Source organism: Theropithecus gelada, chromosome 11 (genome assembly GCF_003255815.1).
Source record: "Theropithecus gelada isolate Dixy chromosome 11, Tgel_1.0, whole genome shotgun sequence".
Classification (NCBI taxonomy): Eukaryota; Metazoa; Chordata; class Mammalia; order Primates; family Cercopithecidae; genus Theropithecus; species Theropithecus gelada.
The window spans coordinates 98,300,263-98,313,008 of record NC_037679.1 but is presented as its reverse complement, the minus strand read 5'-3'; the positions used below and the strand labels follow the sequence as shown (position 1 = coordinate 98,313,008).

Below are 12,746 nucleotides of genomic sequence, written 5' to 3'. Positions count from 1 at the left end.
GTGCCAGGAGGCAGAGCCAACCGAGAACCCCAGACTCCTGACTCCCGGTCCAAGGGCTGTTTTGGCTATGAGAGACACACTGCCACTTTTTCTGTCACTGAGTCAGACCCCACATCCTGACTCTGGCTACTTTATGCCATCCCCACTGATGCAGACATCTCCCAAGAGAATCCTACAACAAAGGTACAGCATTTACCCAACTATCTTCTTGGTACAATGACCTTTCCTACACCCGCCCAAGGGCCTTCAGCTGCTGAGGCAGCTAGAAATGCAGGGAGACAGAGAAGAGGGAGGCCCTAGGGCTTTGGAACTTGAAATCAGAGCTTCTCACCCCTTCTCCCTCTGAAATGACCTCCCAGCCCCAAGTCCACCGTCCCCTGGCTCTTCCTGGCTTCCCCTCTGTGATCCGTAGATGAGAATGGAGCTTCCGTGTCCCTCACTGCTGGGGGAGCTGACTTTACTCGGTCCCATCATCCAGCTTCTGGAGAACTGTAGGGTTGAAAGTGGATTCAGAAAGGAAGCAGCTCACCACCATCACAAAGGTAGACCCCGGGGACAGTAGAAGCAAACCCAAAGTGGAGTTCTTGAAGAAGCAGGGGCCTTAGAATCAAGTGCAAGTTTCCAGTATGAAACAGTGAGAAGAACCTCAGTCTGCTCATCTAAAAAATGGGAAACTTGCTGGTACCCTTCACAGAACTGGCTTGATGCTTACATCAAGCATATAAAGTGTTTAGCAAGTGTTTGCCTTATATTAAGCATTTAATAAGTGGTAGCAATTATTATCATTATTTTTGAAACAGGAGCTTGCTCTGTCACCCAGGCTAAAGTGCAAATGGTGCAATCGTAGCTCACCTAACCTAGAACTCCTGGCCTCAAGTTAGCCTCCCACCTCAGCCTTCCGAGTGGCTAAGACTACCATCGCACACCACTATGCCCGGCTAGTTGTATGAATGATTAATAACAACTTCAGAAGGATAAGTGATACAGGGGAGTGTGGTATGGGAGAGGGCGGCAAAAAAAAAAAAAAAAAAAAGGCAGAGCGCAGTGGCTCATGCCTGTAATCCCAGCACTTTGGGAGGTTGAGGCGGGCGAATCACAAGGTCAGGAGTTCGAGACCAACCTGACCAACATGGTGAAACCCTGTGTCTACTAAAAATGCAAAAATTAGCCGGGCATGGTGGCCCGTGCCTGTAATCCCAGCTACTCATGAGGCTGAGGCAGGAGAATTCCTTGAACCCGGGAGGCAGAGGTTGCAGTGAGCCAAGATCCTGCCACTTTACTCCAGCCTGGCCGACAGAGCGAGACTCTGTATCAAAAAAAGAAACCAACTTCAACGTCCTATTTTTTTTTTTTTTTTTTGAGATAGAGTTTCACTCTTGTTGCCCAGGCTGAAGTGCAGTGGCACAATCTCGGCTCACTGCAAGCTGCGCCTTCCAGGTTCATGCCATTCTCCTGACTCAGCCTTCCAAGCAGCTGGGACTACAGGCACCCACCACCACGCCTGGCTAATTTTTTTTTTTTTTTTGATACAGAGTCTCACTCTGTCACCCAGGCTGGAGTGCAGTGGCACGATCTAGGCTCACTGCCAGCTCCGCCTCCTGGGTTCACGCCATTCTCCCGCCTCAGCCTCCTGAGTAGCTGGGACTACAGGCACCTGCCACCTCCCCTGGCTAATTTTTTGTATTTTTAGTAGAGACGGGGTTTCACCGTGTTAGCCAGGATGGTCTTGATCTCCTGACCTCGTGATCCGCCCACCTCGACCTCCCAAAGTGCTGGGATTATGGGCTTGAGTCACCGTGCCCAGCCCGGCTAAGTTTTCTTTGTATTTTTAGTAGAGACGGGGTTTCACCATGTTAGCCAGGATGGTCTCGATCTCCTGACCTTGTGATCCACCTGCCTCCACTTCCCAAAGTGCTGAGATTACAGGTGTGAGCCACTGCACCCGGCCTTTTTTTTCTGATAGAGTTTCGCTCTTGTTGCCCAGGCCCAAGTGCAGTGGCGCAATCTCGGCTCACTACAACCTCCGCCTCCCAGGTTCAAGCAATTCTCCTGCTCAGCCTCCCAAGTAGCTGGGATTATAGGCATGTGCCATCACGCCTGGCTAATTTTTTGTATTTAGGAGAGACGGGGTTTCTCCATGTTAGCTAGGCTAGTCTTGAACTCCTGACTTCAGGTAACACCCACCTCAACCTCCCAAAGTGCTGGGATTACAGGCATGGGGATCCGCGCCCGGCCTCAATGTCCTATTTTTAATATTAAAAGGTATTTCTAATAGTCTGTGCAAAGTGCCAAAGCCATGACACATAGCCTGCCACAAAAGGAGAATATTGTTCAATATTTAGGATAAATGCTTATTTACTCAATGACTTTACAACTTTGACATATGTTGTATTAAATTTTTCAATAAAATTTTGTTTAGAAAAAAAGAAAAGATGGTGAGAAGTGGGTGGATCTAGGAATATGAAAAGCCAGCACGTTTTGTGGAGGAGGTGAGAATGAGACCATCATCCCTCCAGGGATAGAAAAAAATCATGGTCAGAGGAGATGGAGAAACAGGAAAGGAGCAGACTGGGGATGGCAGAATTGGCTGTTTGGGTTTGTAGAGCAAAGGATGAAGAAAACAGCTACAGAGAGCAGTGACCTTCCTCCCCCATGTCACACACATAGGTGCGTGCACGTGCGCGCACACACACACACACACACACACAGAGGCACATGCTTAACCCAAAGGGTCACTGAACTCCAAGTCCAGGTGACGTGGGTTCTAGCCCCAGACCTGCCATTCAGACTCCACGTGTCACAGGGTGGCAGGGTGAGTCATAGAAAGGGAGCTGGGTTCATGGCTAGTTCTGTAAGAATTATGAAGTTCAGCAAGTCACTTCAACTACTAAGCCTGATAAGGAAAATGAGTCAACTTGAACCCTTTTATCGCTAACAGCTTGATTCCAACTCCTAACCCCAGGGTCCAGGAGTAACCCATAGACAAGTGAATGGAGATAAGGAGACAGCTCCAGGAAAAAAAAGCAGGAGGCAAGAGAAGCAGGAGTCTGGGGGAGCTGACTACAGTCATCCATAATACATCTGGCTGTGTCCGGCAGGTCCTCCCGCCCCAGCCAGAGGAGAGGGCGCTGGGGCCCAGGCGGGCCGAGGCTGAGGCTGAGAGGGCAGACAAGGGCAGTCTGCACCTGAGGGCTCTGACGGAGGAGAATGCTGAAGCAACACCATTTCCCCTTCATCAGCTCAAGTCTAGGAAAGGGAAGTCAGCAGTCGCCACACCGTATTAGGTCATGACCCTGTCTATCTTCCTATCCCCGTCACCAGCTCCTTCTCCTCCTTCCCCGAGGTCTTCCCCCTTTGGCTCCTCAGAACAGGAAGGCTGCAATTAAGATGAATGAGACTAAGGTGGCAGGGACAGAATCCCCAAAGATGGTGAGAAAGGGTCACTTCCGGATTCCAGGTCTTATGCTGGCGTGGGGGAGAAGCCAGGGTCAGAGAGCTGGAATTCCACTCGCACACCCTTCAGCCCCTCCCTGGAGCTCAGTCTCTCCTTTACGAAAGCTGGGAGGATTCCTTGTGCCCCTCTCTGCAATCATGTACCAATAAGACCACATAAGGCTTTGCATTTCCGGGAGAAACTGGCCTGAGCCTCGTCATCCTCCACCACCACCAGGCAGCTGATGGGAGGCAGGCAGATGACGGTTCATTGCCTCCAGGTGGTAAGTGGGACTCAGCAAATGCGGTGGCGGGGGTGGGGAGGTTAGTGATGATGGTGACTAAAGGAGAGAAGGAAAAGGAGGTTCAGACACTGGAGAGGGCAAGTCTCCCCAAACACTGTGAGGTAGGTCCCCTGAAGGGACGGCACCATGTCTTCCCCCTTCCACCCTAACATGGAAGACGCTCATGGGCACACAGCAGACACTCAGCAACGCCCATAGGCACACAGCAGATGCTCAGCAATGACCATGGAGGAATTCACCAGACCGTTTGCCCCTCTTAAGACCCTGTGAAGAACGATCACTTCCATGGTGCAACCAAGGGCCATGGGAGTGTGTACCCTCCCCCAGCCCCATGACCACCCAGAAGCTTGGGTGGTGACTTGTATCCACTCCCTACCCCCTTCAAGATGCCCCATCCAGCTCTCCAGACATTCCTTTATGCAACAAACATTTATTGAGCATCTGCCTACTTGCTTCAAGCAGGATGATGGGCTAGACACGGAGCATACATAAACGGGCAAGACTCAGTCCCTGGCCACAAGGCCCTCACAGTCCAGTTGGGGAGGCAGACACAAACGTACAAGAAAGTATGGTGCAACAGCAACACTCCAGCAGATGTTATAGTGTGCTACGGGAGCCCAGGAGAAAGGGGAGTGATCAATTTTTGGGACGACAAGATGTGGCAGAGGCCTTCACAAAAGTAATGGTGTCTGAGCAGGGTTCTGAGGGATGCATAGGAGTTCTCCGGCAGATGGCTGGGGAAGCTTTCAGGCTGAGGAAATATCTTGAGCAGACATGTAGAGGGACGAAAGACACAGGACAGAAGCGCTGGAGCATGGCTCTGTGAGGGCACGGGTATGAGCCTAGAGGAGCCCTGGAGCTGCCTTTACTTACATGGGTCTGCTCCGGCCCTGGCTCTCGGGAGTCAGGGAAGGGGAATTGCCTAAGTAATAAAGGGGGCTTTTGGGTGGGGTTTCCCACCCAAGTTCAAGATGAGGAGCAGACATCTGTGTTACTGGAGAGCAGTGTGGCCAGGTCAGTCAGGGGCTGGCTTCAGCTGTCGCCAGGCAGGAAACCCGTGCATGCCTGTGTGTACCCTTGGTTGTGTTTTGTCCTGGTCATCAGCCATTTCTTAGGAAAGTTCCTTGTCAAAGCTCCAAGTGTGGCTTGGCTGATCCAAGGGAAAAGGAGACTTAGCTGCAGTTGGGTGGGGAAACCAGAGTGTTCAGAGGCAGTACCAAGGGGTACAGAGCCGGAGCCAAGGCACTTCTGGGCAGCTTCATTGGCCACTGTTCTTGGAACAACTTCCTGAGCCCCTTACCCATCTCGCTTCCCCTCCACACATCAAAGGCAGTTTGGGCGGCTCTGAGAGGAAGCCCTGCACATCCTTCAATCTTGCCAAGGGCAGCACCCTCCCACCAGGGGAGCATCTGCCTTGGTGCGAGGAACCTCTCCTTCTCTCTCAGGGCCCCCCCAGAGGATAGGCAGTGGAGCTGGCCCCTGCGGAGCCCCCTGGAGATGGGCAGGGGCCCAGGGTGGCATAGGCAGGGGGAGGGGCTGTCAAGGCTGGGGAGGGAGCAGGGCCTAGCTGGGACAAGTACAGAGATGTGGGGTGGGGGCAGAAGTGGGAAGGCGGGGAGGATGCCTGGGTGGAGGCCACCTCCTGAGCACCCCTGTCCCCTCGGCCTGGAGACCAGTATCGGCTTCGGAACCTTCGGAGCAGCAGGAGGAATGTGATGACCAGCAGGTCAAAGATGAGCTCAGCCATCTCCACCACAGACAGCACTGAGGAGCCGAACCACAGGCTCCACTGGCTGCCCAGGTTGGACAGGAGGGTGACCATCTGTGAGAGAAGAGGTACACTGACGATGGGACAGAGGGTTCTGGATGGACTCTGGCAGAGGAGCCCCCATTCCTCCTCACCAAGCTGTCTCCCTTCATCCCTGAGGACCCCTGAGTCCTGTCGGCCTCTCAGCAGCCCCCTGGGCTCCTTGTCTCTGCTCCTGGCCAGCGTCACCCAGAGAAAACTGGCAACTGGCCCACAGTCAGGGGCAGCTGAAATGGGGGCATGGCTCAAGCACCTTCACCTCAGCATCTAGCATGCCTATCCCTCCCACCACCCCCAGAGACCTTATGCCCCGGCCGAGCTCCTTCTTCCAACCCTCCTGACCTCTCCCTTGACCCTCTTCTTTGGTCCCCCGCCTTTGAGACCTAGAGCCTTCTGGCCCACAGACAACCTTTTGGTTTCCCCTGACAGCTGCCCTGCTAAGTAAGACCCTCAGAGCATCACAGGCTCCATCCAGGCACGACCTACCGTGACAGAGGGGGACTCAGAATTGGTTTTGTAGTTCAGCTCCTTGAAGAAGATGTTGACTTTGGCCACTCCATTTCTTAGGTGTGGGGCAGAGGGTGGGAAGAAATGGTAGAGGATGAACTTCCTGGACCTTCCTCTAATCAACCATATCGATCCCTCTTCCTAGGTCTATTTTCCCTCCCAAAGATTCCTTTCTTGTGGCTGGGACCAGGGCGGGACTCACCTCTTGTTGTTGATGGTGTAGTTGTTCTGTCGCGACAGCATCTCGAAGACCCATTCCTAGGAAAGAATGGGGCTGTCATCAAGGTCCATACGCTTCAGGCTTACAGGGATAGGTTGTGTCAAACACACTCATACACAAAATACCCAGAGAAGGCCACAGCGTTACACGGGCATACACATCCCCCACCCGTCGCTTCCCCACACTCTACCTGGGATGTCACCGAGGGCCATCGTGAGTAACCAGCCGAGAGCTGGTAGCTGGTCACACTGGGGATGGAGAAAGGTGTTCAGTGTTGGGGCAGAGCTCTCCCACTCGAAGGCTTGGCTGGGTAACCTGTATTCTACCCAACCTGCACCCGGGGAAGGGGACACTAACCTGCATGGCTTCCGGCACTTGGTGAAACAGCCCAGGTGGTCTGAGGAGAAGTCAGCCTGGAGCTTATAGTAGCAGTAGCCTGTGGGTACAGAGAGATGCCTGTTCTCCTAGGGCACCTCAACTTTCTCTACCCCACACCCAAGAGGTCTCCCAAGATCCCTGGGTACCCACTTTACAAGAGCACTATTTAGCATTATAATGATGTCCTATGAGTGGCAGTACCAAGAAGTACCAAATGTTTAAGAAATTAAGCTAGGCCAGGGACAGTGGCTCAGCTCTTTGGGAGGCTGAGGTGGGAGGGTCGTTTGAGGCCAGGAGTTCAAGGTTGCAAGTGAGCTATGAGTGTGCCTTTGTACTCCAACCCTGGCAACAGAGTGAGACCTTGTCTCTAAAAAAAAATTTTTAAATAAATTAATTTTTTTTCTTTTTTTTAGACGGAGTCTCGCTCTGTTGCCCAGGCTAGAGTACAGTGGCATGATCGCGGCTTACTGCAAGTTCCGCCTCCCGGGTTCACGCCATTCTCCTGCCTCAGCCTCCCAAGTAGCTGGGACTACAGGGGCCCACCACTATGCCCGGCTAATTTTTTTGTATTTTTAGTAGAGACAGGGTTTCTCTGTGTTAGCCAGGATGGTCTCGATCTCAAGACCTCGTGATCCACCCGCCTTGGCCTCCCAAAGTGCTGGTATTACAGGCGTGAGCCACCGCACCCGGCCTAAAAAATAAATTAATAAAGAAAGAAAATAAACTAAGTCAGGGGAAAAACAAAACAAAACAGGATACACCAGCATAAGGAAATACACACTATGGACAAAAACTTAAACGCCATAAAGAAAAATGGGAACAATAATTGTATAAGAATAAGGGAACTATGCCACAATAAGATAACACTTCATGCCCATTAAGATGTCTATTATTTAAAAAAAGACAATATGCCAGGCACGGTGGCTCGTGCCTGTAATACCAACACTATGGGAGGCTGAGGCAGGTGGATCACCTGAGGTCAGGAATTCGAGACCAGCCTGGCCAACATGGTGAAATCCAGTCTCTACTGAAAATACAAAAATTAGCCAGGTGTGGTGGTGCACACCTGTAATCCCAGCTACTTGGGAGGCTGAGGCAGGAGAATTGCTTGAACCCAGGAGGTGGAGGTTGTAGTGAGCCAAGATCGTGCCACTGCACTGAAGCCTGGGCAACAGAGTGAGAGTCTTCTCAAAAATTAAATTAAATTAAATTTAAATTTAAAAAGACAATAACAAGAACTGGCAGGATATAGAGAAACTGAAAACCTCATATACTGCTGCTAGGGATGTACAATGGTGATGTCACTTTGGAAAACAGCCTGGCAGCTCCTCAGAAAAGGTTAAACATAGATTACCGTATGACCCAGCAATTCCGCTCCTAGGTATATACGCAAAAAAATGGAAAACACGTGTCCACACAAAAACTTGTACACAAATGCTCACAGCAGCATTATTCACAGTAACCAAAAAGTGGCAACAACACAAATGTCCACTAACTGATAAATGGGTAAACAAAGTGGTCTATCCATACAAGGGAGTGTTGTTATTCAGCCATATAAAGGAATGAGGCACTGCTATCGCTACAATATGGATGAAACTTGAAAATATTATGCTAAGTGAAATAAGGCAGACACGAAGGTCGCACACTCTAAGATTCCATCTGTATGAAAGATTCAGAATGGCCGGGCATGGTGGCTCACACCTGTAATTCCAGCACTTTGGGAGGCCGAGGCAGGTGGATCACCTGAGGTCAGGAGTTCAAGACTAGCCTGACCAATATGGTGAAACCCCCTCTCTACTAAAAAATATAAAAATTAGCCGGGCGTGGTGGCATGCGCCTGTAGTCCCAGGTACTTGGGAGGCTGAGACAGGAGAATTGTTTGAACCTGAGAGGTGGAGGTTGCAGTGAGCCGAGACTGCGCCACTGCACTCCAGTCTGGGCGACAGTGGGAGATTCTGTCTCTGAAAAAAAAAAAAAAAGATTCAGAATAGGCAAATCCATAGAGAAAGAAAGAATCGTGGTTGCCCAAGGGCTGGCAGTGGTGGAAGAGGGGAGGGAAGCTTGGGATTTGCTAATGAGTACAAGGTTTATCTATTTATTTTTTTGAGACAGGGTCTCACTCCATCACCCAGGCTGGAGTGCAGTGGCCTGATCATGGCTCACTACAGCCTCGACCTCCTGGGCTCAGGTGATTCTCCCACCTCAGCCTCCCAAGTGACTGGGACTATAGGTGTGCACCACCATGCCCAGCTAATTTTTGTAAAGACAGGGTTTCACCATGTTGCCCAGGTTGGTGTCGAACTCCTGGGCTCAAGTGATCTGCCCACCTTGGCCTCTCAAAATGCTGGGATTACAGGCATGAACCACCATGCCCGGCCTGAGTGAGTACAAGGTTTCTTTTGGGAACACTAAAAATATTCCAAAATTGATGGTGGTGATGATTGCACAACTCTGGGACTATACTGAAAACCTAAAACTAAAAACTAAAATTTGACTAAAATGAAGCTGTACGCTTTAAATGAGTGAATCCTATGGGATATAAATTATCTCAATAAAGCTATTACCAAAAAAAAAAAAAAAAAAAAGAATAATGGAACTGCAGATTCCCCTCCTCCCCTATTTCCCAAATTCTAAGTAAGGTTATTTTGTCATTATTGCTACTTTTAGTTCCTCAGTCCGAAGTCCTTCTTCATTTCTGACCCAAATCCCTACCAGGGTTGGAGATCTTTGGAAGAAGGGGAAGCAGCTGGTCCTCTTCTCCGGGGAAGTAAGCCCTAGGAAATGCAGCAGACTGTGTTTTTAGCCTTACTTCCTCTCTCATCCTCACAACTTCTCAGCAATCAATATTGTTATTTTTCACTCACAGATGTGCAAACCCACGACGTAGAAATAATTATTTGAGGGGAGGGAGAAATCCCGGGTGGCATCCCCTCTGTCCCGGTCCTGTATACCCTGGGACATGTCACATCCTCCCCCTGGACCTCAATTTGCTCATCTGAGAAAGGAGGTGAGGCCAGATGGCCTTTGGGTTTCCCCCAGTTCTGATGTGCTACACTCCTCTAAGGTCAGAGAGACAGGAACCAGGAGGCCACGACTGGAAAGTCCAGGCAGAAGAGAACTGCGGAGCCAGCCCAGGGAAGGACAGAAGTGGAAAAGTCGCCACAGACAGGAACAAGGTAGGGATGGACGCTGAACTCTGGGGTGAGACAATCCGCTGCCTTTGAGGCCTCCGTGTCTCCAGTGTCCGCTACCATGTCACCTCCCGGGATGGCCCTCAGCCCACCCTGTGGCACAGCTGGGCCCAGGGGAGAGCCCTGGGAGGAGGAACTGCAGGGGGAACAGGCCGGTTGTGCCGGGGAAGAGCATGCACTCCAGGAATGCAACCCCTTGCAGCTTCCATATTTTAGTTTTGTGATTTTCTTTCTCTCTCAGCTTCCTGGCACACAACGTCCCTGCCAAACAGCTCAGCTGTAGTCCAAAGGAAAGAGATTTGTCTACTCCTACACCAGGATAAGGAGGAGATTCCAAGGTGCTTCAAACTTTATTGATTGTGCCCTTGTTCAGGTAAAAAAAAAAAAAAAAAAAAAACTTAAATAAGCAGGTCCAATATACATATTTGATTTATAAATTACATACCTCTACTGTTGAATGGATACAGTACGTCCATTCTAAAGCACATAAGATGGAAAATGTGAAGGAACGAGACGGACCCATGTAACTTCTAATATTTTCTTCCTGCGCCCCAGGGAAGTGTTGTGTACCCCACCCAGCCCCTCCGGAGCCTGCCCAGCTAAGCACCCTGGGCACTGAGCAGGGAAGCTGTGGGCAGAGCGTGCACGGAAACCTCAGCAGCCAGTGAGGAATGGCTGGAGGTTTTCTCACACCCTGGGCACTGAGCAGGGAAGCTGCGGGCAGAGCGTGCACGGAAACCTCAGCAGCCAGTGAGGAACGGCTGGAGGTTTTCTCGGGTGCTCTTCTTCCTTCTGCTGCAGGTTGTTTTAAATGGGACAGTTCCTTGACAAACACACAAAGGCCAAAACAGAGAGACGGCAACACTGAGAGGGAGGAAAGAAACAGAAGAGAGAGGGAGGCCGAGGCGGGCGGATCATGAGGTCAGGCGATCGAGACCATCCTGGCTAACACAGTGAAACCCAGTCTCTACTAAAAATACAAAAAAATTAGCCAGGCATGGTGGCGGGCGCCTGTAGTCCCAGCTACTTGGGAGGCTGAGGCAGGAGAATGGCGTGAACCCGGGAGGCGGAGCTTGCAGTGAGCTGAGATTGCACCACTGCACTCCAGCCTGGGTGACAGAGCGAGACTCCGTCTCAAAAAAAAAAAAAAAAAAGAGAGAGAGAGACTGAGGGTGAGGGAAACTGACAGAGGCAGAGACTAAAGGCTGAAAAACAAGAGCAAGGGAGGATTCATCCCAGCAGGTAGGATGTGATTCCAGCCAGAAGTCATCCCCACAAACAGGGGACTGACAGGAAGAAGCGCCTCAGTGAGTACTGGGGTCAGCAGGGCAGGGCAGGGACTCCCTGGAGTCTCACCCCAGGAACTGTGCTTCCTGTAGTCACAGTACTCCTCGTTCTGCGGCCGCGGATAGAAGATGTAGGCACAGCCACACTCCTTGATCATGTTCTCCTGGAAGCAGGAGTGAATACACACCTGGAAGGGAGGAGGGTGGAGAGGAGAGGGGGTTCGGGACTGAACTCAGCAGTTCTCTGCACAGAGCCTCCATCCTCTTTCCACCACCCCCCAGTTTCCCTCTCTCTCACACACACACAATCCCTCCAGCTTTGCAGGACCAGCCAGGGCAGGCCTGGGAGTGGCTGCCACAGAATCAGGTTGGGCCTCACCTGCTGCGTGTACTTTGAAGGGTAAAGGTTCTTGACAGGGACATCACTGCCATTCTTGGTGCAGTCGCCATAGTCGCCCCCAAGTCTGTCCAGGGCTTCCTATGAACCCACATACACCAAGAGATCAGAGGACAGAGCAAGTGCCTCCGGGTTCTCTCCCTTCCCTCAGTTCCAGGTTGTATCTCACACCGGCCAGCCCCTCCTACCAGCCTCACCCTCTCAATACATGCCTCCAGCCACCTCATGCCTACCCACTGCTCGTTTCAAGGCCACTGGGCCCAGAGCATCCCCAGGAATCGTAAGCATACCCTGAATGCCTTCTCAGCACTTGTTCCCCAAGGTCCACCCTGCAGGGCCTTACTTCCCAGTGCCAACCCCTCTGCCCCTCGTTCCTGCTCCTGAAGACCTCCACATGCTCAAGGCCCACCCCACACGCTCTCCCTCCGCAGCCTGCCATGCCTCCCCCCTGCCCCTCTGCAATCTGAGGCTCTCCTTCCAGGCCTCCCAGTCAGCATCCTTGCCTTCCTCATGCTGATGGAGGTCTCCACGCCAGGCCGCAAGTTAAAGCCACCATCATCCATAAAGGCAGGTTCATCCTGCCCGTGCACCATTACCCGGGCCCCAGTCACCGTGGACAGCAGGGGAATGAAGTCATTCTGCTCTGTGCGCAGCATCAGGGACAGACCTAGGGGTGCAGAGAGAGCAGAGTTGGCAGAGGCGGGAATCCTGGAGAAGAGTTAGAAGATGGAAATCCACTCTCCTTTCCTTGCCCAGTCTCCAACACTGCAAGAGGAGCAAGTTCAGGAAGACCCACAAAGGGACCTGGCAACCCATGGGCTGGAATCTGGAGGCAGGAGGAAGACCTGGGACAGGATTCCTCTCATGCCTGGAACGGACTATGTGGCACCTGTTGGGGAGAGAGAGCACAGGGGACCCCTCCCAGCAGTTCTAGGAGGTGAGCTCAAGGTAAGTACACGGGAGTGGCTGAGGCAGGGGGCGCCATGGAGCAAGCGGGGAGTTGCTCACCGTTGTTGACTCCAGGCATGGAAGACATCCAGAGGTTAGAGTTGCTCTTGTCATTGAAAGTGTAGCAGTTTCCATACACTGGGTGGTGGAAGTGAGAGTAATTCCTTATCAGGAAAGAGAGAGTAGGGTCAGAGAGGAAAGTGTAGGTGGTCCAGGGAGCAGGGAGATGAGGCAGAGAGAATTCTCCACTCCCTTAAACTCCTACAGGACTTGGG

General features: G+C 51.7%; 1 protein-coding gene across 4 annotated transcripts in view; it reads right to left on the bottom strand.

Annotated features, from left to right (window-relative positions):
- Positions 1 to 4,147: 4,147 nt before the first annotated feature.
- The window catches only part of SCNN1A (sodium channel epithelial 1 alpha subunit), a 34,595-nt gene continuing 25,996 nt past the window's right edge, over positions 4,148 to 12,746 (bottom strand). For 3 of the 4 annotated variants that reach the window (XM_025402981.1, XM_025402982.1, XM_025402980.1), the window contains 9 exons: positions 12,532 to 12,635; positions 12,027 to 12,190; positions 11,506 to 11,604; positions 11,197 to 11,314; positions 6,629 to 6,707; positions 6,462 to 6,519; positions 6,254 to 6,309; positions 6,031 to 6,106; positions 4,148 to 5,559 (listed from right to left, as the gene is read on the bottom strand). In XM_025402981.1, the coding sequence (XP_025258766.1) occupies positions 5,179 to 5,559; positions 6,031 to 6,106; positions 6,254 to 6,309; positions 6,462 to 6,519; positions 6,629 to 6,707; positions 11,197 to 11,314; positions 11,506 to 11,604; positions 12,027 to 12,190; positions 12,532 to 12,635 (1,135 nt within the window). In that variant the 3' untranslated portion in view covers positions 4,148 to 5,178. The remainder of the gene's footprint in view (positions 5,560 to 6,030; positions 6,107 to 6,253; positions 6,310 to 6,461; positions 6,520 to 6,628; positions 6,708 to 11,196; positions 11,315 to 11,505; positions 11,605 to 12,026; positions 12,191 to 12,531; positions 12,636 to 12,746) is intronic. The other variant, XM_025402983.1, reaches the window with a different exon arrangement.